General features: G+C 45.0%; 1 protein-coding gene across 9 annotated transcripts in view; it reads right to left on the bottom strand.

Moving 5' to 3' along the window:
* APBB2 (amyloid beta precursor protein binding family B member 2) overlaps positions 1-26,282 on the bottom strand; it is a 125,621-nt gene that overhangs the window by 31,400 nt on the left and 67,939 nt on the right. For 6 of the 9 annotated variants that reach the window (XM_038752137.1, XM_038752136.1, XM_038752139.1 and 3 more), the window contains 5 exons: positions 21,943-22,005; positions 21,449-21,534; positions 21,294-21,354; positions 12,260-12,406; positions 8,945-9,072 (listed from right to left, as the gene is read on the bottom strand). In XM_038752137.1, coding sequence (XP_038608065.1) covers positions 8,945-9,072; positions 12,260-12,406; positions 21,294-21,354; positions 21,449-21,534; positions 21,943-22,005 — 485 coding nt within the window. The remainder of the gene's footprint in view (positions 1-8,944; positions 9,073-12,259; positions 12,407-21,293; positions 21,355-21,448; positions 21,535-21,942; positions 22,006-26,282) is intronic. The other 3 variants (XM_038752142.1, XM_038752143.1, XM_038752144.1) reach the window with 1 other exon arrangement.

Genomic DNA, 26,282 nt, shown 5'->3' with positions numbered 1-26,282 from the left:
GGGTCAGCCTACGATTTCCTATCTGTGCAAAAGCCACAAATTGGTGCAGCAGGGAAAGGGACCTCGCGCCCTTCAGTAAAGCGTCAGGTTACTCTGGGGGTGGAATGCACTCACTGAGAAGCAGTGTGGCTCAGTGGAAAGAGCCCGGGCTTTGGAGTCAGAGGTCATGGGTTCAAATCCCGGCTCCGCCAACTGTCAGCTTTGGACAGGTCACTTCACTTCTCCGGGCCTCAGTTACCTCATCTGTAAAATGGGGATTCAAACTGTGAGCCCCCCGTGGGACAACCTGATTACCTTGTAACCTCCCCACAGCTTTGAACAGTGCTTTGCACACAGTAAGCGCTTAACAAATGCCATTATTATTATTATTACGAGGGGTCTTGGTCATCCAGTCTGCACACTCTGAGGAAAACATTCGACTGGGCAAACCTGACCTTATCGGGGTGGGGCCCTACTGACTGGAAGAATGGAGGAGGTCAACGATCGCCTAACAATTGCTTCCATAGAGGCAAAGAAGCCTGGTATGACTATGACGTGAGCTGCCTGGGAGAATATTGTCATCCAGGCTTAGGACAGCCTGAGAACTAGCTTGGTGGATGTGCGGAGGGAGGGCATTCCAGGCCAGGGGGAGGACATGGGCCGGGGGGCGACGGCGGGAAAGGCAAGAACGAGGTACAGTGAGGAGGTTAGCGGCAGAGGAGCGGAGGGTGCGGGCTGGGCTGGAGAAGGAGAGAAGGGAGGTGAGGTAGGAGGGGACGAGGTGATGGACAGCCTTGAAGCCGAGAGTGAGGAGTTTTTGCTTGATGCGTAGGTTGACTGGTAGCCGCTGGAGATTTTTGAGGAGGGGAGTACAGTACTTTGCACATAGTGAGCGCTCAATAAATACGACTGATGATGAGTAACTTCTCCTCCCGCTCCCCAGCACTCAGCCCCGCAGCAGCGGGGATCCTGGCTTTTCCCCCTGCACTCTCAAGTCTGGTGGGAATCTTAGTCCCATAGCACTTATGTACATATCAGTAATTGTTTATATATACACATTAATGTCTGTCTCACCTTCTATTTATTCATTCATTCAATCGTATTTATTGGGAGCTTACTGTGTGCAGAGCACTGTACTAAGCGCTTGGGAAGTCCAAGTCGGCAACATATAGAGACGGTCCCTACCCAACAACGGGCTCACAGTCTAGAAGGGGGAGACAGACAACAAAACAAAACATGTAGACGGGGGTCAAAACCATCAGAACAAATAGAATTATAGCTATATGCATATCATTAACAAAATAAATCAAATAGTAAATACGTACAAGTAACATAAATAGAGTAATAAATCTGTACAAATATATACAAGTGCTGTGGGGAGGGGAAGGAGGGGGGTGGGGGCGGATGGGGAGGAGGAGAGGAAAAAGGGGGGTCAGTCTGGGGAGGCCTCCTGGAGGAGGTGAGCTCTCAGTAGGGCTTTGAAGGGGGGAAGAGAGCTAGCTTGGCGGATGTGTGGAGGGAGGGTATTCCAGGCCGGGGGAGGACGTGGGCCGGGGGTCGACGGCGGGACAGGGAAGAACGAGGCACAGTGAGGAGGTTAGCGGCAGAGGAGTGGAGTGTGCGGGCTGGGCTGTAGAAGGAGAGAAGGGAGGTGGGGTAAGAGGGGGCGAGGTGATGAAGAGCCTTGAAGCCGAGAGTGAGGAGTGTTTGCTTGAGTCGTAGGTTGACAGGCAACCACTGGAGATTTTTGAGGAGGGGAGTGACATGTCCAGAGCGTTACTGTACAAAGTAATCCGGGCAGCAGAGTGAAGTATAGACTGAAGTGGGGAGAGACAGGAGGATGGGAGATCAGAGAGGAGGCTGATGCAGTAATCCAGTCAGGATAGGATGAGAGATTGAACCAGCAAGGTAGCGGTTTGGATGGAGAGGAAAGGGCAGATCCTGGCGATGTTAGACTGTAAGCTCGTTGTGGGCAGGGAGTGTGTCTGCTTACTGTTGTATTGTACTCTCCCAAGCGCTTAGTACAGTGCTCTGCACACAGTAACTGCTCAGTAAATACCGTTGACTGATTTACTAACCGACACTAAGCCTGAGAAGTAGACTATGTGGGTGGGAAGGGAAGCGGCCAATCAGTCCTATTTAGTTAGTGCTTACTATGTGTGCAGCACTGTAGCGTGGCTCAGTGGAAAGAGCCTGCGCTTTGGAGTCACAGGTCATGGGTTCAAATCCCAGCTCCGCCAATTGTCAGCTGTGTGACCTTGGGCAAGTCACTTAGCTTCTCTGTGCCTCAGTTGACCTCATCTGTAAAATGGGGATTAAGACTGTGAGCCCCATGCGGGACAATCTGATCACCTTGTATCCTTACCAGAGCTTAGAACAGTGCTTTGTACATAGTAAGCGCTTAACAAATGACATTATTACTATTATTATTATTATTATTATTATTACTAAGCACTAGTTGAGTAGAGTTATAACAGAATTGGCAGGCATTTTCCTTGCCCACAAGGAGGGAGGGGAGACAATCATTAAAATAAATTAAAAGATACACACAAAAGTTCTGTGGGTGGGGTGAATATCAAGTACTTAATGGATACATACCCAGGTGCAAGGGCAGCACAGAAGGGAGAGACAGTTGGAGAAATTAAGGCTTAGTTAAGGAAGATATCTTAGAAGAGATGGGATTTTAATAAAGCTTTGAAGGTGGGGAGGGGGTGGTCTTTTGGCTATGGAGGGATAGGAAGTTTCATGATGGGAGAGGGGGGTCAACAGCGAGATAGATGAGACTGAGGTACAGTGAGTACATTAGTGTTCGAAGAGTGAAGTGAGCGAGCTGCGATGTAGTAGGAGATCAGTGATGTAAGATAAGAGGGAGCAAGGCGATTGAGTGCTTTAAAGCCAATGGTAAGGGGTTTCTGTTGGATGCAGAGGTGGATGGGCAACCACCGGAGGTTCCTGGGGAGAGGGGAAACACGGACTGAATTTTTTTTTTGAAAAGTGATCTGGGCGGCAGAGTGAAGTACGGCTGGATTGGGAAGAGACAAGAGGCAGGGAGGTCAGCAAGGATGCAGTCTTCAATGAAAGATAGGATAAAAGCTTGGATCAGCATACTAACAGTTTGGATGGAGAGGAAAGGGCAGATTCTGGCCATGTTTTGAAGGTAGAATCAATGGGATTTGGTGGCAGACTGAATAGGTGGGGTGAATGAGAGATTTTAGTCGAGGATAATGCCAAAGTGCGGGCTGGTGAGACAGGGAGGATGGTGGTGCTGTCTACAGTGATAGAGAAGTCAGGGGACTTTCAGGGTTTGGGTGGGAAGATGATGAGTTCTGTTTTGGACATGTTAGGTTTGAGGTTAAGATAATAATGATGGTATTTGTTAAGTGCTTACTATGTGCAAAGCACTGTTCTAAGCACTGGGGGATACAAGGTGATCAGGTTGTACCACGTGGGGCTCGTGGTCTTAATCCCCATTTTACAGATGAGGGAACTGAGTCCCAGAGAGGTTAAGTGACTTGCCCAAAGTCACACAGCTGACAATTGGCAGAGCCGGGATTTGAACCCATGACGTCTGACTCCAAAGCCCGGGCTCTTTCCACTGAGCCACGCTGCTTCTCTAAGACGTGGCCGGACATCCAAAGACAGGTGTCCTGGAAGCAGGAGGAAATACAGAACTGCAGGGAAGGAAAAGAGATCAGGTCTGGAGATGAAGATTTGGGAATCATCTGTAAAGAGATGGGAGCGAGTGAGTCTCCAAGGGAGTGGGTGTACATGGAGAATAGAAGGGGACCCAGACTGAATCTACAGGGACTCCTAGTTAGGAGGTGGGAGGCTGTCTCGAGGTGACCCTCGGGTACCGGCCATCTCAAGGTCAAAAGCTATCTCGTGACCCCCTGAGCCAGCAGGCGGAACTCAGAAGTGAGGGTGGGAGACCACCCCCACGACCAAATCTGCTAGATTGACAGCCCAAGCTGGGAATACAGAAGGTGTCCCTCGCCCCCGTGCCAATCAAATTAGGTATGGAGGAGGCGGGGAGGGCAGAGATTGGATAGACTGAGGCCGGAAGATGGAATGGCCTAGGGGCACAGGCAATAAACACCTGTCACCTCTGACCTTCGGGGTCAGAACACCAGGACACGTAGCAGCAGGAGCAGCCCACGTGTCTCTCCCTGCCCAGGCCAGATGCCCGCTCCACAACCAGAACCAACACACTGAGGCAAGGGCTGCGGGACGGGTGAGTGTCTCGTGGGTGGGACCCAGGTATCCCGCTGCTGATGGGAATTACGAGTGGATTCCTCCCATGTAGGGAGAGCACATTGTGAGAGCTAGCCGCCCACCACGTGCGCGGGGAATGGAATGAATTCTTCCCATGTGGGAAAGTAAGTGGATTCTTCCCGAGTGGGAAGTGCACATGGGTGAGAGTTAGCCAACTCACCCACGCGCGATTAACGGATGATTGTGTTCCTCCCGTGTAGGGAAGCTCTAATATTGCCAACTGATTATATTCCTCCCAAAAGGGAAGCTCAATCCATTGCGCCTAAACAATTACATAAATTCAATTCCCCTCGCGGAATAAATTTCATATAAAGCTTAGGCTTTCCGTCCCCGGCCTCTCGCCCTCTCTTGCCTCGCCGATCCCTGAACGAACCCGTCCCCGGACGACGGGTGACAGAGGCAGAGGAGGAGCCCACAAAAGAGGCTGAGAATGAGCAGCCGGAGAACAAGGAGAGTGTCAGACCAATATTGTGCTCAGGCCAACTGCCGTAATAAAAATGCACGTGTGGGCCAGTAGTTTGTTAGTAGAGAGGGTGGGCTGCCAGGGGACGTAAGCAATAAACTCAACTCTGTTCACACAATGGATGCCTCATGCTTCGAAGCCCTACTGAAGGCTCACCTCCTCCAAGAGGCCTTCCCAGACTAAGACCCCCTTTTTCTCAGCTCCCCTTCCCCTCTGCGTTGCCCGACTCATTTCCTTTTGCTCTTCCCTCCCCCACAGCACTTACGTACATATGTATATATCTATAATTCTATTTATATTGATGACTGTTTACTTGTTTTGATGTGTATATATCTATAATTCTATTTATATTGATACCAGTTTACTTGTTTTGATGTCTGTCTTTCCCCTTCTAGACTGTAAGCCCGGCGCGGGCAGGGATTGTCTCTCTTTTTTGCTGAACTGTATTTTCCAAGTGCTTAGTACAGCGCTCTGCACACAGCGAGCGTTCAATAATTACGATCGAATGAATGAATGGACAAATGAGGGAGGTGAACTAACAGATAGATCTGCTCCACGTCTGGACTAAAATCACAGGGGCTGCTTGCGAATGGTGAACGAAGGGAGATGCTGCTTGGGGTTCTAACGGAATTAAGGAGTGACGGCCAAAGCAGAGGAGGAGGCTCAGCAGCCACTCTATAGCCGGGAGTGCGAGTTAATTCACAAAGACAGGGACAATACAACAATCCGGGAAAGCTAGTTCTCTGAATGCTTACTGTATACCATAATAGATGGTAATTACAGTTCTTGTTAAGCACTTCCTATGCGCCAAGCACGGCTCTAAGCGCTGGGGTAGATACAAGTTAAGGTTGGACACAATTCCGTTCCCATACGGGGCTCATACTCTTAACCCCCATTTTACAGATGAGGTAACGAGGCCCAGAGAAGTTAAGAAAACCTGCTGCGATACCGTCACACAGCAGACACGTGGCAGAGTCGGAATTAGAACCCCGGTCCTCCTGACTCCCAAACCCGTGATCTATCCACTAAGCCACACTGCTTCTACTTAGCCACGCTGCTTCTACTGTGTGTAATGCATTGTATGGGGCACTTGGGAGACTGCTCTTTGCTTTCCAAATATTTCAAAAGTGCCTACTAGTATAATGCTCTGTACCCACGAGGAGTTCGATGACAATTAAGAGAAAATGACACATGTAATACTTACCTTTTAAATAGTATTTGGCAATTCACATGTACAACTGACACCCTGTGAGATTTTGGGCCACCACAACAAATGGCCTGCAGAGGTTTTACGGATTTATTCTAAGAAATCTAAATTCAAATGATGAGTACTATTCAATGTTTAATTCTCAGGACAATTACTCTAAACTAGCCCACAAAGGATTATGCTGTTGACAGTAAAAGCCCTCTGACTATATTTAGGAATGTGATTACCTTATACTCGTTAGAGGACATTTCACAAAGATGATCTGAGCTCTGTAAAATGGCAAACCACTGAACATTCAGAATATTGCATGTGCCCCTTTTTGATAAAAGGGGAAGCAACGTGGCTTAATGGATAGAGCAAGAAGGACCTGGGTTCTAATCCCATGTCTGCTGTGTGACCTTAGGCAAATGACTTAACTCTTCTGTGCCTTGGTAAAATGGGGATTAATACTATGAGCCCCATGTGGGACATGGACTGTGTCCAACTTGATTACCTTGTATCTATCCCAACACTTAGTACAGTGCCTGGCACCCAGAAAGCACTTAAAGAAATAAAAACAAAGAAAAGATTTACTGTCCCCAAAGCATGTGGTATACTTCTTTACTTTTTATTCATTCATTCATTCAATCATATTTATCGAGCGCTTACTGTGTGCTGGGCACTGTACTAAGCACTTGGGAAGTACAATCTTAATCATCTTATCTTAATCATCATTTTATCTTAATCATATTAAGTGTTCTCCCAGAGAGAAGAAAGCCTAATCTGATGGGGAACAGAAAATGGGAATGCAAGCAAAGTCTTTAATGTTAAATTCTGGCAATCTCATATGCCTCCACCCTGAAAACCTTCAAATTGGATTCATGTTTATTACTATATTTATAATTTTTAAAACAATCAGATGCCAGCAAACGTCATTCTTCCAAGAAGGAAAAAGCTCAGAGTATTAGCAGTGAGAAACACAACTCTTATTTCACTTCTTTGAAAGGTAACTCAGTTCCAAGGTCCCTGGGCAACTGAAATGTGTTTTGATGTCCTCTGCTTAAGGAATTCCTGATCTTTATCCTGTTCTAGCACCAAGCTTCCCAATCCACCACCAGAGTAAGCGCTTAACAAATACCATTATTATTGTTATTGTTATTATTATTAATTATTACTAATGCAAGCCGTGAGGCCTCCTTGGAAAGGGAACAAGCTTGGAAGTCAGAGGACCTGGATTCTAATCCCACTCTATCAGTTGCCTGTTGGATGAACTTGGGCAAGTCACTGGGCTTCTCCGTGTCTCAGTTTCCTTATCTGTAAAATGGGGATTCAATACCTGTTCTCCCTCCTAACTAGACCGTGAGATCCATGTGTCTGACCTGATTACCTTGTGTCTATTTCAGATTTAGTACATGGCACTTAGAACTTGCACTTCAAATCACCACAATAATGATACTGTTATTATTATTTTCATTAGTACGGTTGATTTTTCTCTTCTGATGTTAATGAAAACCAAGAACTGAGCGATTGCACATTTGGCAAAGTTGGTTTTGTCTTATGCCGTCGAGTCATCTCCAACCCATAGTGACACCAGGGACACCTCTTTCCCAGAGCGGCCCACCTCCGTCTGCAATTGTTCCGGTTAGTGGAGGCAAAGTTGGACCCATCCAGAAAAGGGAAGTTTGAAAGACATTACCAAGTCACTGGGTTCAGTCTAACCTAATGGTATTAAGATTATGATGTGTATCTAGCTTTACTTCAATTTATTCTGATGACTTGAGGCCTGTCCACATGCTTTGTTTTGTTGTCTGTCTCCCCCTTCCAGACTGTGAGCCCATTGTTGGGTAGGGACCGTCTCTATATGTTGCCAACTTGTACTTCCCAAGCGCTTAGTACAGTGCTCTGCACACACTAAGCGCTCAATAAATACGACTGAATGAAGATGCTCCCTGTCTGTTCAAGAATAGAAATCTTCCCATCTAAGACACTTCATCCCACTCTTGCACTACACTGAATCCCTACTTTTCTACAGTTGATTCAAAATACACTGCCCTCAACAAACCTTCAATGACTTCTCGGTTCCAGGAATAAACTCAAATAACCTTTATATCCCAACGTGGTATTTCCAGAATTACATAAACAGGCAAGTGAGTCAATTCAACATTCAACTACTGTTTTATCTCCCGCCATGACTATAGTCTGAAGATTGGGACCAAATCTTCGTATCTCTGTTACATTCTTTCTAATCCCCACGGCACCTAACCCATGATAAATGCTACACAATTAAGGTTTAGTTAGCTCAAACTGAACTCAAAAATATTAAGCATCACTTCTTCGGGGAGGATACACCCCAAATACCTAATCCTACTTGAAGAGTACGGCTTTTGTTAAGCGCTTACTGTGGTACGGTCGACACAAGATACAAGATGTACGGTAGAGAAGCAGCGTGGCTTAGTGGCAAGAACCCGGGCTTGGGAGTCAGGGGGGCATGAGTTCGAATCCCAGCTCCGCTGCTTATCAGCTGTGTGACTTTGGGCAAATCACTTCACTTCTCTGTGCCTCAGTTACCTCATCTGTAAAACCGGGATAAAGACTGTGAGCCCCATGTGTGACAACCTGATGACCTTGAATCTCCCCAGCGCTTAGAACAGAGCTTGGCACATAGTAAGCGCTTAACAAATACCGTTATTGTTATTATTACTACTATCATACAAGTTAATCAGGTCAGCCACAATCCCTGTCCCACATGGGGCTCACAGTCTAGGTAGGAGAGGAAACTCAGGCCCAGAGAAGTGACTTACCCAAGGTCACACAGCAGACAAGTGGCAGATCCGGGACTGGAACCCAGATCCTCTGACTCTCAGGCCCAAACTCCTTCCTCTAGGCCACGCTGCTTCCCGTGGAAGTGATGGTAAATATTTTAATATTTTGAAACAAACAAATCCAGTGCCACAATGAGAACAAAAATGGGTTGGAACTTAAAGATTTGGGATGGGGCGCCTGCAGAGACGCTTGGTCCCAAGAGCAAGAAGCTGCAGACTCACCGGCCATTGTCGCGGCCCACTCCCCAGACGCGGATGCTCACGATGGGCTGAGTGTGAAGGACGCTGTGAGCCACTGGATCAACCAGAGTAAGCAGGTCGTTCTCCAGGATCAGGTACATGTCTTTTCCCTGCAAAAACACCAAGCAAAAACAGTGTACTTTTCACCGACGAACCCACCTGGAACTTGCGGCTTCATTTGTGGCACATCTTACATATTGAAATAAACAACCAGATGGGCCTATGACTGTAACTGAGCCACCCTCAAATCGACTCCTGACAAGATCAATCTGTCATTTTTATTAAGGGTTTACTTATTACTTATTATATTATTATTACTTCTTAAGAGCTTACTATGCTCTTGGGTGAGTACAATATAACAAAGTTGGCAGATTCCCTGCCCACAAGAAGCGTAGATGGGGAGACAGATATTAATATGAAATAAATCAATTTGGGATATATGCATAAGATAAAATGCAAGTTTACTACTGGCACTGAAAAATGAAAATGGGGAGAGGAAAACAATCAAGTTGTACGAGATTTGGACAAACATCTTCAAGCTTTCAGGGTGGCTAGAAATAAACCGAGATGAAATTGTATAGAATGCTCATGGTATGAAATGTATAAAATGTCCAGGCCAAAGAGCTTGAATATCTTTAAGTTGAGTATATCTTTATTGAAATATCAGCACAATATTTCCCAGGATATTTTGTGAACAAGCCACCCTGAGTACTTGGGAAAGAAGAAAAACAATACTATTGATGACCAAAGGACAATCGGAAGTTCTTCAAAAACTACTGTACGGTAAGTGATCTTCACCCAAAGGGTTTTCCCAAGTTTGACTAAATCAATCAATCAATCGTATTTATTGAGCGCTTACTATGTGCAGAGCACTGTAGCACAATCTAGAATGTGCTCAGACTGCCCAGCACCAGAATACAAGCTGATTCCTCTGAAAGAAACCATGAAAATGCAGAGAATACTTAACTCCAATTTGCTCTGTGTTCATTGAGTGCATGAAGCCATTTGACTTAATGGAACCCAGAGCTATTTTTGTTTTCAACAAAACTGAAATCAGCCTGACAAATACAGAACTCTTGGAAGAGAGAAGCAGCAGTTGCAGGATGAAATTCAAACTGATCTATAGTCTGTGATGAATGATACTGCATAGAAGCATACTCCACCCTAAGCTGTTCACAAGTACAACGAGACTGAGCTGCTATTCACAGGTACAATAAAATCAAGTCGCTATTCAAAAAATCTCAATTAGGAAAGAAAATTAGTATTGCTGAAGAGCAAATGACAATGCTTCTATACCGATGAGTGTTGTTATATTCACAAATGATGCAGAATTGCAGAAGCGGTAGTGGGAAATTGGTCTCAGAATAAATTGGTCTCAGAATAAATCTCTTGAAGACCAAGGTAATGACCAATGAATAGAATGACCAGTGAATACTGCCTGAAAAGCTCTAGTCATATAAATGATGAAGAAAAAGAGGATGTGCTGAACTTATTCTCCCTTTGATGAAGAATAAAAATACACCAATCCAACCCATTTGATGATAGAGCTAGAGGCAAAATGCAACATGGATCAGTTTCAATAAAAACAGGACAGCTGTGTTGGACAATGATTTGCTCATCTGCAAGAAAAGAGAAGGTTCTGCCTTCACTGTTTTGATCCATAGATGACCGAAGGCACCATGTTCAGAGGACAGATGATGGCTGAAATTGCAGAAAAACAATGGACCAATGGTGGGCAGAGTCTCCTCAAGAGACAATTGAAGGAAGCAAGCAGGTATCAAAGACATGGTGCAAGCTAAATAGGATTCAATCCAAAGCTGAGCCAGGCCACGTACTGTGACTAGGAGAGACCACAGAAATACCTCCCCTCCACTATACGGGCTGTTTCCTCAAGTGGAAGTGTCGACCTGGATTCAGAAATGGGACTGTCCAAAATAGAACAGAATCTTGGGTCACCAATGCTTTTAATTTTACTCATGCGGACAAGATCAGCGGATAGCAAGCCAACAATAGCAGCCAGTGGGAAGCACAAACTGGACTGGTAAATCGCTACAACAGCAGGGAACCAAGGCAAAACAGAATCTGAGTAGAAGAACTGAAATATTACTAAAATAGATAAAGAATACCGTACCCTTTTAAAGCTGAGGTGTTGATATCTCCAGTAGAAAAAAGAAGCGGGACAGCCTCCTACAACATGACTTTGAAGGAACCCAGATCACCACCCAAATGAACCCATTTGAATAGTCGGGGATAATCAGGGAAGCCATCAAAATGGAAAAGCAACCAACTTCCCTGGAAAAAACAAGTAACAGACAGAGCCTCTCCTAAACTCAAAAGCTTCTTCTACACCATCAAGGCACCTATAAAACACCTGCACCTATCCTATATAATATCTGAGCAACTATCAGGTGAAGATGAAATACATGGTTCACATCACACTCCAGATGCAAACCACGGACCAATCAAGGAGTTGTCAGTTCATTAAATGTATAGACAGAGATCTTTCCGGTCACACATCAGACGATGTAATCCACAGGGATAAAGAAGAAACAGTAGCTTAGAGTTGGCTGCGGTGGTTATGAAGTTTAGTTATGGATTCCAAGTGCTTAGTACAATAGCACATGACAATTGCTCAATAAATATCACTGATGGATTGGTTGAAATATTGCAGTTACTTGGTGAGCTCCAAGTGCCAAGGATATAAATCACTGCAAATACCTGCATGGTGACAATAGGAATTGGACCTTTCCAGGACTTAGAAAACCTTCCCCAAACCCAGCCTCACTTAACAAGGGAGTTTCTGGCAGGGAGTTGGATTCTTCTACTTGGCTCAGTGGAAAGATCACGGGCGGGCTTCAGAGGTCATGGGTTCAAATCCCTGCTCCGCCAACTGTCAGCTGTGTGACTTTGGGCAAGTCACTTCTCTGTGCCTCAGTTACCTCATCTGCAAAATAGGGATTAGAGCTGTGAGCCCCCCATGGGACAACCTGATCACATTGTAACCTCCCCAGCGCTTGGAACAGTGCTTTGCACATAGTAAGCGCTTAACGAATACCATCATTCTTCTTCTTCTTCTTAGTATCAGGAGACTTCTGGAAGTTTTCCGGACAGTTCCCACACAAGAAGGTACATGGAAATCACAAGAAGGCACAATGCAAATCCCTTCATTTTTAATAAATGCACATCAACTTTTCCAACTCTTTTATCGCTGCAGTATTCAGGATGAGTATTTTAACAACGGGATGGTTGAGTTTGTAAAGAGGAAAAACTGCAGAACAAACCTACTAGATTCCTTACCTCACCCCAGAGGCCCACGGTGTCCCGGATATCATTTTTGCAGTATGAAAGCTGTCTGATGCAATTGTTGACGGCAACGCTGCTTTTACCGGGGGCGAGATCTTCTTCTGCCATTTCAACCCATCCCAGAGGGCGCACGGCGAAGCACTGAAACAAATGGCAAGAGACTTTGGTGAAGTTGATCCGCAAGCCCTCTTTACAACGAGTACGGGCTGAGTAATTTTATCGCTGTCAATGTTATTGCAAGAGAGAGAGAATGGTTCAAAAGCTAAGGACATTTTTCATTACTTTTTAAAAGAAACGTTGAAGTGGGGCAAAATACCCTCTAGAATGCAAAAGAAGAGTCAGCAATGTTGGACGAGCAATTATTATAGAACGTACTCCCTACGGGGGGAAGAAAATCAAGTTTTACTTTGAATTTCAAAGGCTCTAGAGCTATTTTGTGAAACACTTCTTTGATGTGCCCCATCACCTTAAACGGTGAGGCAGGGGACCTGGGGAGACCAGGGGAGGAGAGAAAGACGGTAGTCAAAGATTGGACTCAAGGGCTCCTGCCTATAGCACTTTACAAACGACTGCTTTGTACCTACCCCAGCGCTTAAAACAGTGCCTGGCACATGGTAAGCTCCTAACAAATAGCATAAAGAACTGCCAGAAGCGAAAAAAAAAATGCATGGCAAATTTACCCCTGGCCCCATGGAGGGCACAGCTGAAGTTTGAAACTCAAGACCCACTGTACTGTATAATCTTCCTAGAGTCAGACTTGGAAACGTGTCACAGGGCAAACCCACCCCATGGAAAAGAGGGCCCTCAGATTGCCTCATTTTCCCTTTCCATTCCAGGATAACTCCAGCATATGCACTCCAAATCCCCCAGCCTGCCACCAGTTGATGTAATGGATTCAAATCTCCCCAAATGGCACGGATGACTTTCAAGGCTACTGACCAAAGTCGGCCCTCAGAGCCCTAGCACACTTTCCAGTGTGGTCGCCTGGAAACCCCCAAGTTTGTGAGTTGATTCTGACTGTAAGCTCACTGTGACTGTGCCTTGCTTACTGTTATACTGTACTCTCCTAAGTGCTTAGTACAGTGCTCTGCACAGAGTAAGTGCTCAGTAAATATGATTGAATGAATGAACAAGATCCAGAAGCCAAGAGAGAGTTGTGCCTGAGGGTCCCTGGCTTTCCTTGCTTCTCCCCTCAATTTCCTCCAATCCTTCCTTCCAATTGTCCCAGATTCAGTTGACTCTTCCCCCAAGGCCAAAGTGAGCCTTCGAGGGTGGCTTCCAAGTTCTCCACCGGGCCCAAGTGGTGCACAAAACAGTTATACCTCCCGGTGCCACATGAGATCTGAGCAAATTGTCACCATTTCTTCTAAAATACTGTACACAAACATGGCTCTTTTTCAGATCACAATAGAAGTACCCAGGGAAACCTCCTTCAAAGCAAAGGTTACTAACATAGACGGTTTCCATCCAAAGTCATTTAATAGGAGAAACAGGGATATTGCACTAGAAATCACATATTTCCTCCCGAACACTCAGGGAAAACACCAAGCAGAGAACAGGGGAGTGCTCTCTGCAGCAGAAAGAAAGGGGTCAAAATGACGAAAAAAGAGACACAAGACAGAAATCATTAGGATTTTGAACAAGTCTGATTCTTCTTCAGCTCCGCCACATATCTGCTGTGTGACCTTGGGCAAGTCACTTAACTTCTCTGAGCCTCAGTTACCCCATCTGTAAAAATGGGGATTAAGACTGTGAGCCCCATGTGGGACAACCTGACCACACTGTATCCCCCCCGAGCGCTTAGAACAGTGATTTGCACATAGTAAGCGCTTAACAAATGCCATCATTATTATTATTATTATTTGGAACCTTGCATTAAAAGACCAAAGAATGAATAATGTTCTGAGATGAGAGAGAAAGCATGCCTGTTTTATCCCTAGGACACCATCCAGCTATCACTCCACCTCCCGCTTCCCATTCCTGTCCAAGCTCTCTGACTTATTTGTTGCTTCTTTGTTTATGGTATTTGCTAAGCAATGTGCCAGGCGCTAGTCTAAGCGTCGGGGTAGATATAAGTTAATCAGGTTGGACACAGTCCCTGTCCCACATGGTGCTCACAGTCTTAAACCCCATTTTACAGACGAGGTCACTGAAGCACAAAGAAGTGAAGTGACTTGCCCAAGGTCACACGGCAGACTCCCACACCTACTTATCAAAAAGAGTTAGTGCTCTGCACCCAGTAAGTGCTCAATAAATACCACTGGTGGATTGATGGGGACTCTCCACTCAGAGTGGTGCATCATATACTAAGCACTGCACTAATCATTATAATAATAATAAAAATAATGATGGCATTTATTAAGCACTTACTATGTGCAAAGCACTGTTCTAAGCGCTGGGGAGGTTACAAGGTGATCAGGTTGTCCCACGGGGGGCTCACAGTCTTAATCCCCATTTTCCAGATGAGGTAACTGAGGCACAGAGAACTTAAGTGACTTGCCCAAAGTCACACAGCTGACAAGTGGCGGAGTCAGGATTTGAACCCATGACCTCTGACTCCAAAGCCCACGCTCTTTCCACTGAGCCACGCTGCCAAGACTCTGTTTTTGCCCCTGGAGGGCATTCGATCTAATTAACTGTACACTCGGGGCAGACAAGGCTGTTACAATTCCTACATCATTCATTCATTCATTCAATCATATTTATTGAGCGCTTACTGTGTGTAGAGCACTGGACTAAGTGCTTAGGAAGTACAAGTTGGCAACATACATAGACGGTCCCTACCCAACAGTGGGCTCACAGTCTAGACGACTGTGTCTAGACACTGATGTGTCTACATCAGACATTAGGACCGGCTAATTGGAACATCACAGACTATTAGACTGTGACAGACAGACAGACAGATAGAACATTTAGACTGTGAGCCCACTGTCGGGTAGGGACTGTCTCTATTTGTTGCCAATTTGTACTTCCCAAGCGCTTAGTACAGTGCTCTGCACATAGTAAGCGCTCAATAAATACGATTGATGATGATGATGATGATGATCACAGGGCCGGCTGGAGCTCCGTGTAACACTGAAAGAAAACTATGGCAATTTTAGTCACACGATGCCCAATTTAATAAAACTCAAAATGAATTCCCCAGAGAAAGGCCTCAGTGTCACCCACAATGGTGGATAATATGAATGGATTATATGCATCGTCTGCCTCCACTTCCTCTCCTCCAACTCCCTCTTTGACCCACTGCGATCCAGGTTTTGCCTTCCACTTCACTGAAACTGCTCTCTCTAAAGGTCGCCAGTGACCACCTTCTTGCCAAATCTCCATGCTCCATGACGTCTTGGGGCACAATCTTCTCCTGCAAACGCAATCTAATTTGATCTAACTTTGGTTTCTCTGACTCAGTCCTCTCCTGGCTCTATCCCTACATCTCTAGTTGCTCCTTCTCGGTCTCTTTCGCAGTTCTTCCGATACCTCTCACTTTCCTGGATGACTCCCAAATCTATCTTTGTAGTCCTGACCTCTCCTGACCTCTCTCCTTAGCAATTTTGTATCTTCTCTTGCCTCCAGGACATTTCCAAATGGAAGTTTTGCAGTCCAGAGATGAACTTACAGTCCAGAGATAACATTAGCTAGCTATAGGCAGAATAGGGCCCAACATATATTGGCATTTATTAAGCGCTAACTATGTGCAAAGCACTGTTCTAAGCGCTGGGGAGGTTACAACGTGATCAGGTTGTCCCAGTGGGGGCTCAGTCTTAATCCCCATTTTACAGATGAGGTAACTGAGAGACACAGAGAAGTTAAGTGACTTGCCCAAAGTCACACAGCTGACAATTGGCGGAGCCGGGATTTGAACCCACGACCTCTGACTCCAAAGTCCGTATATGTTTTGAAGGGGTTTAATGGCTTTCGTTAAGTGTTTACTATGTGCCGGGCACCGTACTAAACGCTGGGGTAGGTTGTCCCTGTCCCACATGGGGCTCACAAACTTAATCCCCATTTTATAGATGAGGTAACTGAGGCCCAGAGAAGTGAAGTGACTTGCCCAAGGTCACACAGCAGAGCGAGGATTAGAACCCTGGTTCTCCTGAATCCCAGGCCCGTGCTCTATCCATTAGGCCAGGCTGCTTCTCTTCTCCCACTCTCGTCTGAGTTGACACTGCACTAGGAATTGCACCCTTGATCCACCTCTCCCTCGGCCCCACGGCCCTTATGTACATATCTATAATTTATTTATTGATATTACTGTCTGTTTCCCCCTCTAGACGGTACACTCGCTGTGAGCGGGGAACATGCTGAGAAGCAGCGTGGCTCAATGGAAAGAGCCCGGGCTTTGGAGTCAGAGGTCATGGGTTCAAATGTCGGCTCTGCCAATTGTCAGCTGTGTGACTTTGGGCAAGTCACTTAACTTCTCTGGGCCTCAGTGACCTCATCTGTAAAATGGGGATGAAGACTGTGAGCCCCCCGTGGGACAACCTAATCACCTTGTAACCTCCCCAGCGCTTAGAACAGTGCTTTGAACACAGTAAGCGCTTAATAAATGCCATCATTATTATTATATTTAAAAACATGAATCCAGTTTGAAAAGTTGTTGGGGGTTGAGGGGAGAGACTGTCAAAATCGGACATTAAAGACACTGCTTGCTTGAAAAAAATGACATTCCCATTGCATATTCCCATCAGATTAGGCTTTCTTTTCTCTGGGAGACTCCTGGGCCTGAGGCCACACTGCTTCCCCTTCCCTTCCCGTTCCCCACTGCCCAATTTCACAGCGGCGGGAACTTGGGCTCCAACCCTGTGCTTCCTGGAGTGGAGAGGGAGTTTGATTCCAGCACCTTCACTTTTGAGCAATACTCATTTGTGACGTAGCAGAAAAGCTAAAATTTCAGGTCCCGGTGTGTTTCACCAGGAAAAGCAGACTCTGATACTGGTGATCACTGACTGGCTAATGGACCGATCAATACGATGACCCAATGTGTGGCCTGGTGGATAAAACCCGGACTTGGGAGCCAGGAGACCTGGGTTCCAATCTCGCCTCTATCCCTTGTCTGCTGTGTGACCTTAGGCAAGTCAGTTAACTGTGCTTCAGTTTCTTCAACTCCAAAATGGGGATTCAAAACCTGTTAGCGCGGCTCAGTGGAAAGAGACCGGGCTTGGGAGTCGGAGGTCATGGGTTCAAATCTCAGCTGTGTGACTTTGGGCAAGTCACTTAACTTCTCTGTGCCTCAGTTCCCTCATCTGTAAAACGGGGATGAAGACGTGAGCACCAACTGATCACCGTGTATCCTTCCCGGCGCTCAGAACAGTGCTCTGCACATAGTAAGCGTTTAACGAATGCCATCATTATTATTATTATTATTACTTAGACTGTGTGGCCCAGGTGGGACAGGGACTGTGTCCGGCCTGATTAATTTGTCTCTATCCCAGTGCTTAGAACAGTGCCACACACGAAGTGAGCACTTAACAAATGCCATTTAAAAAAAACAATGTGCTGCCATGACCGTCAAGGGGAGGAGGGAATATGTCTTTGGAAAAAAGTGATAAAAGGCCAGATTTGCAGGCAACACTTGCTGAGTGCCTGGACCTTCGGATACCTGATAAAACCACCAGAAAGGGGGTGGGAATAAAGGCTCCTGGTTTGCAATGAGCTGCTGTTACGGTGTTTCCTAGGCCAAACCTTTCCCAGGAATAGTGACGCAGATGAGCTCCCCAAGGAAAGTAGCAGCGTAGCCTAATGGGACAAGAGATCGGGCTTGGGAGTCAGAGGTTGTGGGTTCTAATCCCGGCTCTGCCACTTGTCTGCTGTGCGACCTTGGGCAAGCCGCTTCACTTCTCTGTGCCTCAGTTACCTCATCTGTAAAAATGGGGATTGAAACTGTAAGCCCCACGTGGGACAACGTGACTACCCTGTATCTATCCCAGCGCTTGGCACAATGCTCTGTCTCTATCCTAGTACTTAGAACAGTGCCACACACGAAGTAAGCACTTAACAAATGCCATTTAAAAAAAAAATGTGCTGCCATGACTGTCAAGGGGAGGAGGGAATATGTCAGTGGAAAAAAGTGATAAAAGCGCTTAACAAATACCATTATTATTATTAGTAGTAATAATAACAATGATATTTGTTAAGCACTTTTAATAATTAATAATAATAATAATAATAATAATGAAAGTAACTGTCAGAACCCAGAATTTAGCTTGGAGGGGCATCAACTGTTAGCAGGTGGAAGGCAGAGGAAAAGCCAAAAGGGAAGCAGGGGGGGGGACAGTGGAAAGAACAAGACACCTGGGAGTTGGAGAAACTGGGTTCTATCCTTGGCTTTTTCCCCTGCCTGCTATGTGACTCTGGGCAAATCACTTAACTTCGCTTGGCCTCTGTTTCCTCAACTATAAAACGGGGATTAAAAATCCATTCTTCCTCCTACTTAGACCGCAAACTCTAGGTAGGTTATGGACTGTGTCCACCCTGATTACTTTGTATCTATTCCAGTGCTTAGTTCAATGTTTTTTTTTAAAACGGTATCTGTTAAGCACGTCATATGTGTCAAAGCACTTTTCATACAAGTACATACAAGTTAATTAATCTATCAATCATATTTACTGAGTGCTTATTACATGCAGAGCACTGCATTAACTGTGTATAGGGTTTATATGGTTGGTCACAGCCCCTGTCGCACATAGGGCTCTTAGTCTATTTAAGTGGGAGGAGGATTTAATACCCATTTTACAGTGGAGGTAACAGTGATGCTCACAGTCTAAGTAGGAGGGAGAACTGAGGCACAGAAAAGTTAAGTGACTTGTCCAAGGTCACACACCAATCAGGATTAGAACCCAAGTCCTCTGACTCCTAGGCCTGTGCTCTTCTCACTGGGCCACGCTGCATCTCAGCAAGTAACTGCACAATAAATATCACAATCACCAGTTTTTATTATCATCAATAATCAGGAATGGCAGGGAGGTCAGGAGGACAAGGAGAAAACCGTATCATCATCAATCAATCGTATTTATTGAGCACTTACTATGTGCAGAGCACTGTACTAAGCGCTTGGGAAGTACAAATTGGCAAACTGTATTTGTACTGTATCTGTATTGTATTTGTATTGGCAAATTGTACAAATTGTGGCAAATTACAAATTGTATCAGTGAAACCGAGGCTAGATGGCATTTCCAAGAAAAGGAGTCCTCCACAGTTTCTTGGATAGCCGAGACGTTGAGGAAGATTAGGACAGAATAGGGTTGCTTCGACGTCTCAAGTAAGGAGGGAGCAGCTTCGGTAGAATGAAGAAGGCAGAAACTGGGTGGTAAATGGTCAGGAAAGTAGTTGGAAGAGAGGTAATGGAGGTAAGGGTGTCTAAAATCTGCATGAGAAATTTGGACAGGAATCAGGAGCGGGGGACGTGGTGGTCCTGGACAGTGTAGTGGGATCGAGAGAGGTTTTTTTTCTTGGTTTGTTTTAAAAGATGAGGGAATCATGAAGCCAAAATAATTCCAATCTGCAGGGAAATTTTTCCAACTGAAGATAATAGCATCTACCAAGCTCCTTGATTTAGTCATTCAGGAACTCCCACAAAATGAGGATTGCGGATTGGAATCACTTACACAAGAAGACTTTTTAAAATGAGAAAGTAATATCAACGGTCAATTAGACTAAAAATGACTAAGGCAAACTCAGTCAAGGATCTCCATCAGCAAATGCTGTTACTAAATCACCATCATTATCTTCATCACAACCATTTACTGGGTGTCTATTAAGTGGACAACACCGTATTAGGCACTTGGGAACATTCAATATTATTAGGGGATGAGGTCACTGCTCTCGAGAATCTTACAATCTCAAGGGAGAGACAGACATAAATTGTGAAACATAAGCAGAAGTAAGAACTCTAATACTGTGATTAAAAACAAAAAGAATGCAATAAATATATGATAGACAGATTGTGAGCCCCAAGTGGGGCAGGGACTGTGCCCAACCTAATTAACGTGTATCTACCCCAGCATCTGAACAGTGCTTGACACATAAAAGTCCTTAACAAACAACAACATCGACAACAAGAACAATAATAATAATAATAAATAATACATCGGCATTCTAAAGGGACTCATCATCATCAATCGTATTTATTGAGCGCTTACTATGTGCAGAGCACTGTACTAAGCGCTTGGGAAGTACAAATTGGCACATGAGATAATATGTCCAGGAATATTAGGATTTGTCTGCCAACTTCCAAATCAGCCCACTCTCCAAAGATGTGAGGATAGACAAGGAGGTGTAGTAAAGCAAAGCAGAAGTCCAGTATGCTCAGTGTGTATGTGTGTATTTTTCAGTATCTTTTGTGTGTATGAATTTTCTATAGGACCCTGCCTTCGCCAGGACTTTTGAGGCTGCGTGCCTGCATGCTCCTGTGTGGTCATGTTTGCATGTGCTTGGAGAAATGAGTTCAAGGAGTGGGAGGAGGTGACAGAAAGCCTCCAATCCCTTGGTGTCTGTCAGCCCAGACTCCCTCTTAATTATCTGGGGAAAGTACTTGTAACTACAAATTGGGCTGAGTTCCTGGCCTTTTCGGTGCGGTTTCCTTCTGGGAGGATGAGGCAGAGGTTTCTACCTGGTTGTTCAAACGCCCTTCCAGTCATCCTCCAATGCCCTGCTAACCTTGGGAAGCAGGGGACTCAAAGGCTGAACTGATCCCCCAGGGACTTTTATAATGATGTCATTTATTAAGCTCTTACTATGTTCAAAGCACTGTTCTAAGCACTGGGGAGGTTACAAGGTGATCAGGTTGTCCTGGGGCGGGGGGCTCACAGTCTTAATCCCCATTTTACAGATGAGGTAACTGAGGCACAGAGAAGTTAAATGACTTGCCCAGAGTCACACAGCTGACAACTGGCGGAGCCAGGACTTGAATCATGACCTCTGACTCCAAAGCCCGTGCTCTTTCCACTGAACCACACTGCTTCATAGGCTGAAGTCTATGCATTCCCCTTCTTCCTCCCACCCCAGTTACGCAGGAAACTTCTTCCTTACTAACCTTGGCTTCTGGATCACTGTTGATACTAGAAGAGTCATCATCATCAACTTGAGGTGCATTTCTGTCACAAAATAACAAGCATGAAGTTGGCTTGGTTAAGTACACAAACTCTTAGCCGTACTAAAGTTATTCTCATGGAAATTCCAATGGCCTACCTGAGTTTCAAAGAAGCGTAACGTAACGTTGCTCCTTCGAATTCTTTTAAACTAGGGTCAGGGTTGACGGTGGCTGCATGCAGATCCTAGGGATAGAGACAATTTGACAGAAGTAGGGATTTCTCCCAATATATTACTGGTGATGCCCAAAGATTTAAAACAAAAAAGCCCTCTCTGCAAAGAAGCACAGAACGCATTTCAAGTGAAGTTAGAAAAGGCATGCATAGAATTCTCAGATAGTTCAATATGCATTCAGTGCAAGCACCTTTTTCTTACAACACAAGAATGACCTCGTTGAACTGAAACAGAAATAATTTCCGGTGGAAACAGGGTATATGTTTTTGAGCCGGATAACTCTAGTGAGAAGCCCCATCACCCAGTCCCTGAAATATGAATGACATTTATGAAGGAGAAAAAAGATACAGCCACAGCCATGCAAAAAATAAAAAATACAATACATTATTAAATGCTCTACTGTCTGACAATATACTTGCCTTCCAAATGTCACTATTAATCTTTCCCCCATTCAGAACAGCAAAATCACTCCATGGCTGTTTCTAGACATATAATTATTCACACAGGAAGGAGCCCATTGATAAAAAAAAAAAGGAAAAAAACAAAACACAAGACACTGTTGTTAGCATCAATATTAACAGGATGGATTAGGGAACAGATTACCCCTAAATTCAACTATTACTGTTGGATAGAGATGGAGAACAACAGTGCTCCAGTTACTTAGCGTAACAAAATCCACATATATTCGAAACAGACATTGTGGTTGCTTTTTAGCATGATCCGGAAAGCACAATAAATCCTGAATATGGCTTGTTAATCATTTATCTTTTTTTAAAAAAAGTTTACCTTCTTGGGCGTTACTCGTAATCTAGCAATACTCAAGTTCAAACAAACAATAAATGGGGTTGAAATGACTTCTCAATAAAGGCACAAGAGGAGCTTGAGAGGGGAAGATGAAAAGATGCAAAGACACTGATGCAGTCTACTGCAAGAAGAACAGGTCCAAACAATATAATTTCACACCTCTAATGAATAAAAGCACCAAACTCTTTTGGTTTAAAATGTTCTCAGAAATTTTTTTAAAAACTACAGCAAAGAACAACTGTTTTTAAATGGTTTCCTTAGATGATTACAAAGCATGAGTCTGAGAGTCAAAAGACCTCAATCGGAATCTCATCTCTGCCACTTTGGGCAACTCATTTGACTTAACTGTGCCTCAGTTTTCTCCTCCGTAAAATGAGAATTATATACCTTTTAGACTGTGAGCCCACTGTTGGGTAGGGACTGTCTCTATACGTTGCCAATTTGTACTTCCCAAGCGCTTAGTACAGTGCTCTGCACATAGTAAGCGCTCAATAAATACGATTGATGATGATGATGATGATGATACCTGTTCCTCTCCCGGTCGCCCTTCCCCTTTAGACTGAGCCATGAGTGGGACAGGAACTGTGTCTAATCTGATAAACCTGTATGTGCTTTGACACACAATAAGCATTTAACGACCGCCACAATTGCGGATACTGTTATTAATTGCTGTTACTGATTGGAGGTGGGGACCAAATTTGAGGAATTTCCTTCCAGGAGGAGGTAGCTTTTTTAGGAGAACTTTGAAGGTGGAAAGGGGTGCAGTTTGGTGGATTTGACATGGGGAAAGTTCCACGCGGGGGGAACAGTGTTTCAAATGGATCGGACATGAGAGGATCAGGAGTACAGTACAGCTAGGAACTTAGCCTGGAAAGAGGAATATGTGTGGTGGGATGTAGTGAGAAAAGAGAAGGATTATCCAGAGAAACAGCTGCTAGAGAACCTTGAATCAAATGGTCAGGAGCAGTGAATGATCTCGCTAACTCCTCCGACTTGGAAGGGCCAAGACCTGCCTCTTAAAAGTCACACTGCAGTTGTCCTCCCTGCTCGCCTCCTGAGGCTCCCATTCTGCTGTATGGCAATGTGAGGATCCAGAGGTAACATGAAGCCCACCTGCTCCTGTAACCTCGAAGAACCAAAGTTTGAACACCAGAAAGACACCCAACAACTGATACCCGCTACCTGGAACTCCTTCAGGTTCTCTCTGGCTCAGCAGGGAGAACTGGTAGCAACAAATTTTAAAATAATAATAATAATAATAGCATTTATTAAGCGCTTACTACGTGCCAAGCACTGTTCTAAGCACTGGGGAGGTTACAAGGTGATCAGGTTGTCCCACGGGGGGCTCACAGTCTTAATCCACATTTTACAGATGAGGGAACTGAGGCCCAGAGAAGTTAAGTAGGGAGTTAAGAGGGAGTAAGAAGCTAAGAGGGAGGGAATGCCCTCCCTCTGCCCATCCGCCAAGCTAGCTCTCTTCCTCCCTTCAAGGCCCTGCTGAGAGCTCACCTCCTCCAAGAGGCCTTCCCAGACTGAGCCCCTTCCTTCCTCTCCCCCTCGTCCCCCCTCCATCCCCCCATCTTACCTCCTTCCCTTCCCCACAGCACCTGTATATATGTATATATGTTTGTACATATTTATTACTCTATTTATTTATTTATTTATTTTACTTGTGCATACCTATTCTATTTATTTTATTTTGTTAGTATGTTTGGTTTTGTTCTCTGTCTCCCCCTTTTAGACTGTGAGCCCACTGTTGGGTAGGGACTGTCTCTATATGTTGCCAATTTGTACTTCCCAAGCGCTTAGTACAGTGCTCTGCACATAGTAAGCGCTCAATAAATACGATTGATTGATTGATTGATTAAGTAACTGCCCAAAGTCACACAGCTGACAACTGGCAGAGCAGGAATTTGAAACCACGACCTCTGACTCCAAAGCCCGTGCTCTTTTGTGGCTGTACTCAAGCAATCAATCAACAGTATTTACTGACTGCTTACTCTGTGCGAAGCCGAGGACCAAGTGCTTTGTAGAGTTGCACAGAATTCCCTAATCCACCTCTTAGTCTTTGATTTTGTGCCACTTGGGGGCTAAGAACGGTCTAATTCTCACCCTTGCGTTTCTTCCTAGCATTTCGTACACCTTGATGCTCAACACATACTATCTGATGAATGAATCACGGGGCAACAAGATGTGGGTAGCCACTGTAAGTTTTTGATGCAGAAATTAATGCATTCTGAATGGCATTTTAGGAAGATGATCATGACGGCAAAGTGAGGGGTGACTACAGAAGAAAGAATCCAGAGAGAGGCGGGGAGGTAATCAGCCTGACGTCGAAGTTAAGCCAGGAGATGATGTGGGTTTGGGCCACCTCCCGAAGGTGGAGGAAAGCGTAGATCTGGAAAATGTTGGAAGAAAAAAAACAAAGGATCTAGAAACAGAGTGAATGTGAGAGGAGTGTCAAAGATTAATCAATCAATTGCAGTTATTGAGCACTTACTGTGTGCACAGCACTATAATAATAATAATAATAATAATAATGGCATTTGTTAAGCGCTTACTATGTGCAAAGCACTGTTCTAAGCGCTGGGGTGTTTACAAGATGATCAGGTTGTCCCATGGGGGGGGCTCACAGTTTTAATCCCCATTTTACAGATGAGGCAAGTGAGGCACAGAGAAGTGAAGTGACTTACCCAAAGTCACCCGGCTGACAGTTGACGGAGCCGGGATTTGAACCCATGACCTCTGACTCCAAAGACCGTGCTCTTTCCACTGAGCCACCCTGCTTCTCCAAGCACTATACTAAGTGCTTGGAAGAATACAATATAACAGAGTTGGCAGACACCATTCTCTGCCCACAAGGAGCTTTCAGTCTAGAGGAGACAGACATTACAATAAGATATGTGTGTTACATGCTGTGTGGCTGAAGGTGGGGTGAATATCAATCAATCATATTTACTGATCGCTTTCTGTGGGCGATCAACACTGTACCAAGTGTTTGGGAGAATACAATATAAAAGAGTTGATAGATACGTTCCCTGTCCACAGTGAGCTTACATATCCAGGTGAATGGGAGATGCAGAAGTGACAGAGAGTAGGAGAAATACGGGCTTAGTCGAGGAAGGCCTCTTGGAGAAGATGGGATTTTCAATAACGCACTGAAGGTGAGGAGAGTAGCTGTCTGTCAGATATGAAGGGAGAGGACTTTCCAGGGCAACAGCAGGACATGGGTGAGAGGTCAGCAGCGAGATAGATGAGAATGAAGTACAGTTTATATTAGAGGAATGAAGTGAAAGCGTTGGGCTGTAGCACGAAATCAGTGAGATAAGACAGGAGGGGACAAGGTGACTGAGTGATTTAGGGACTATGGTAAGGAATTTGTTAGATGCGGAGGTGGATGGGCAACCATTGGAGGTTCTTGAGGAGTGGGGAAACATAGACTGAATTTTTTTTTAGAAAAATGATGTGGGCAGCCGAATGAAGTGAGGCCTGAAGTGGGAAGAGAGAAGAGGCAGGGAAGTCAGCCAGAAGGACGATGCGGTTGTCAAGGCAGGACAGGAGAAGTACTTGGATCACCGTACTTCAACGTTTGGATGGAGAGAAAAGAGCTGATTTTAGCAATGTTGTGAAGGTAGAACTGACAGGATTTGATGACAGACTGAATAGGTGGGTTGAATGAGAGTGACGAGTTGAAGATAATGCCAAGATTCTGGGCTTGCGAGACGGGGGGATAGTACTGCTGACTACAGTGATGGGAAAGTTACGAGGAAGACAGGGTTTGGGTGGGAAGATGAGGAGATCTGTTTTGGACATGTTAAGTTTGAAGTGTCTGTGGGACACCGAAGTAGAAACAGGCTGAAGACAGAAGGAAATGTGAGACTGAAGAGAAAGGAGAGATATCAAGGCTGGAAATTTTGAATTGGGAATCATCCGCACAGAGAGAGCTGATAGCTGA

The sequence above is a fragment of the Tachyglossus aculeatus genome, chromosome 10 (assembly GCF_015852505.1).
Source record: "Tachyglossus aculeatus isolate mTacAcu1 chromosome 10, mTacAcu1.pri, whole genome shotgun sequence".
Classification (NCBI taxonomy): Eukaryota; Metazoa; Chordata; class Mammalia; order Monotremata; family Tachyglossidae; genus Tachyglossus; species Tachyglossus aculeatus.
The sequence above is the reverse complement of the archived record's forward strand: the minus strand, read 5'-3'. Positions and strand labels throughout refer to the sequence as shown.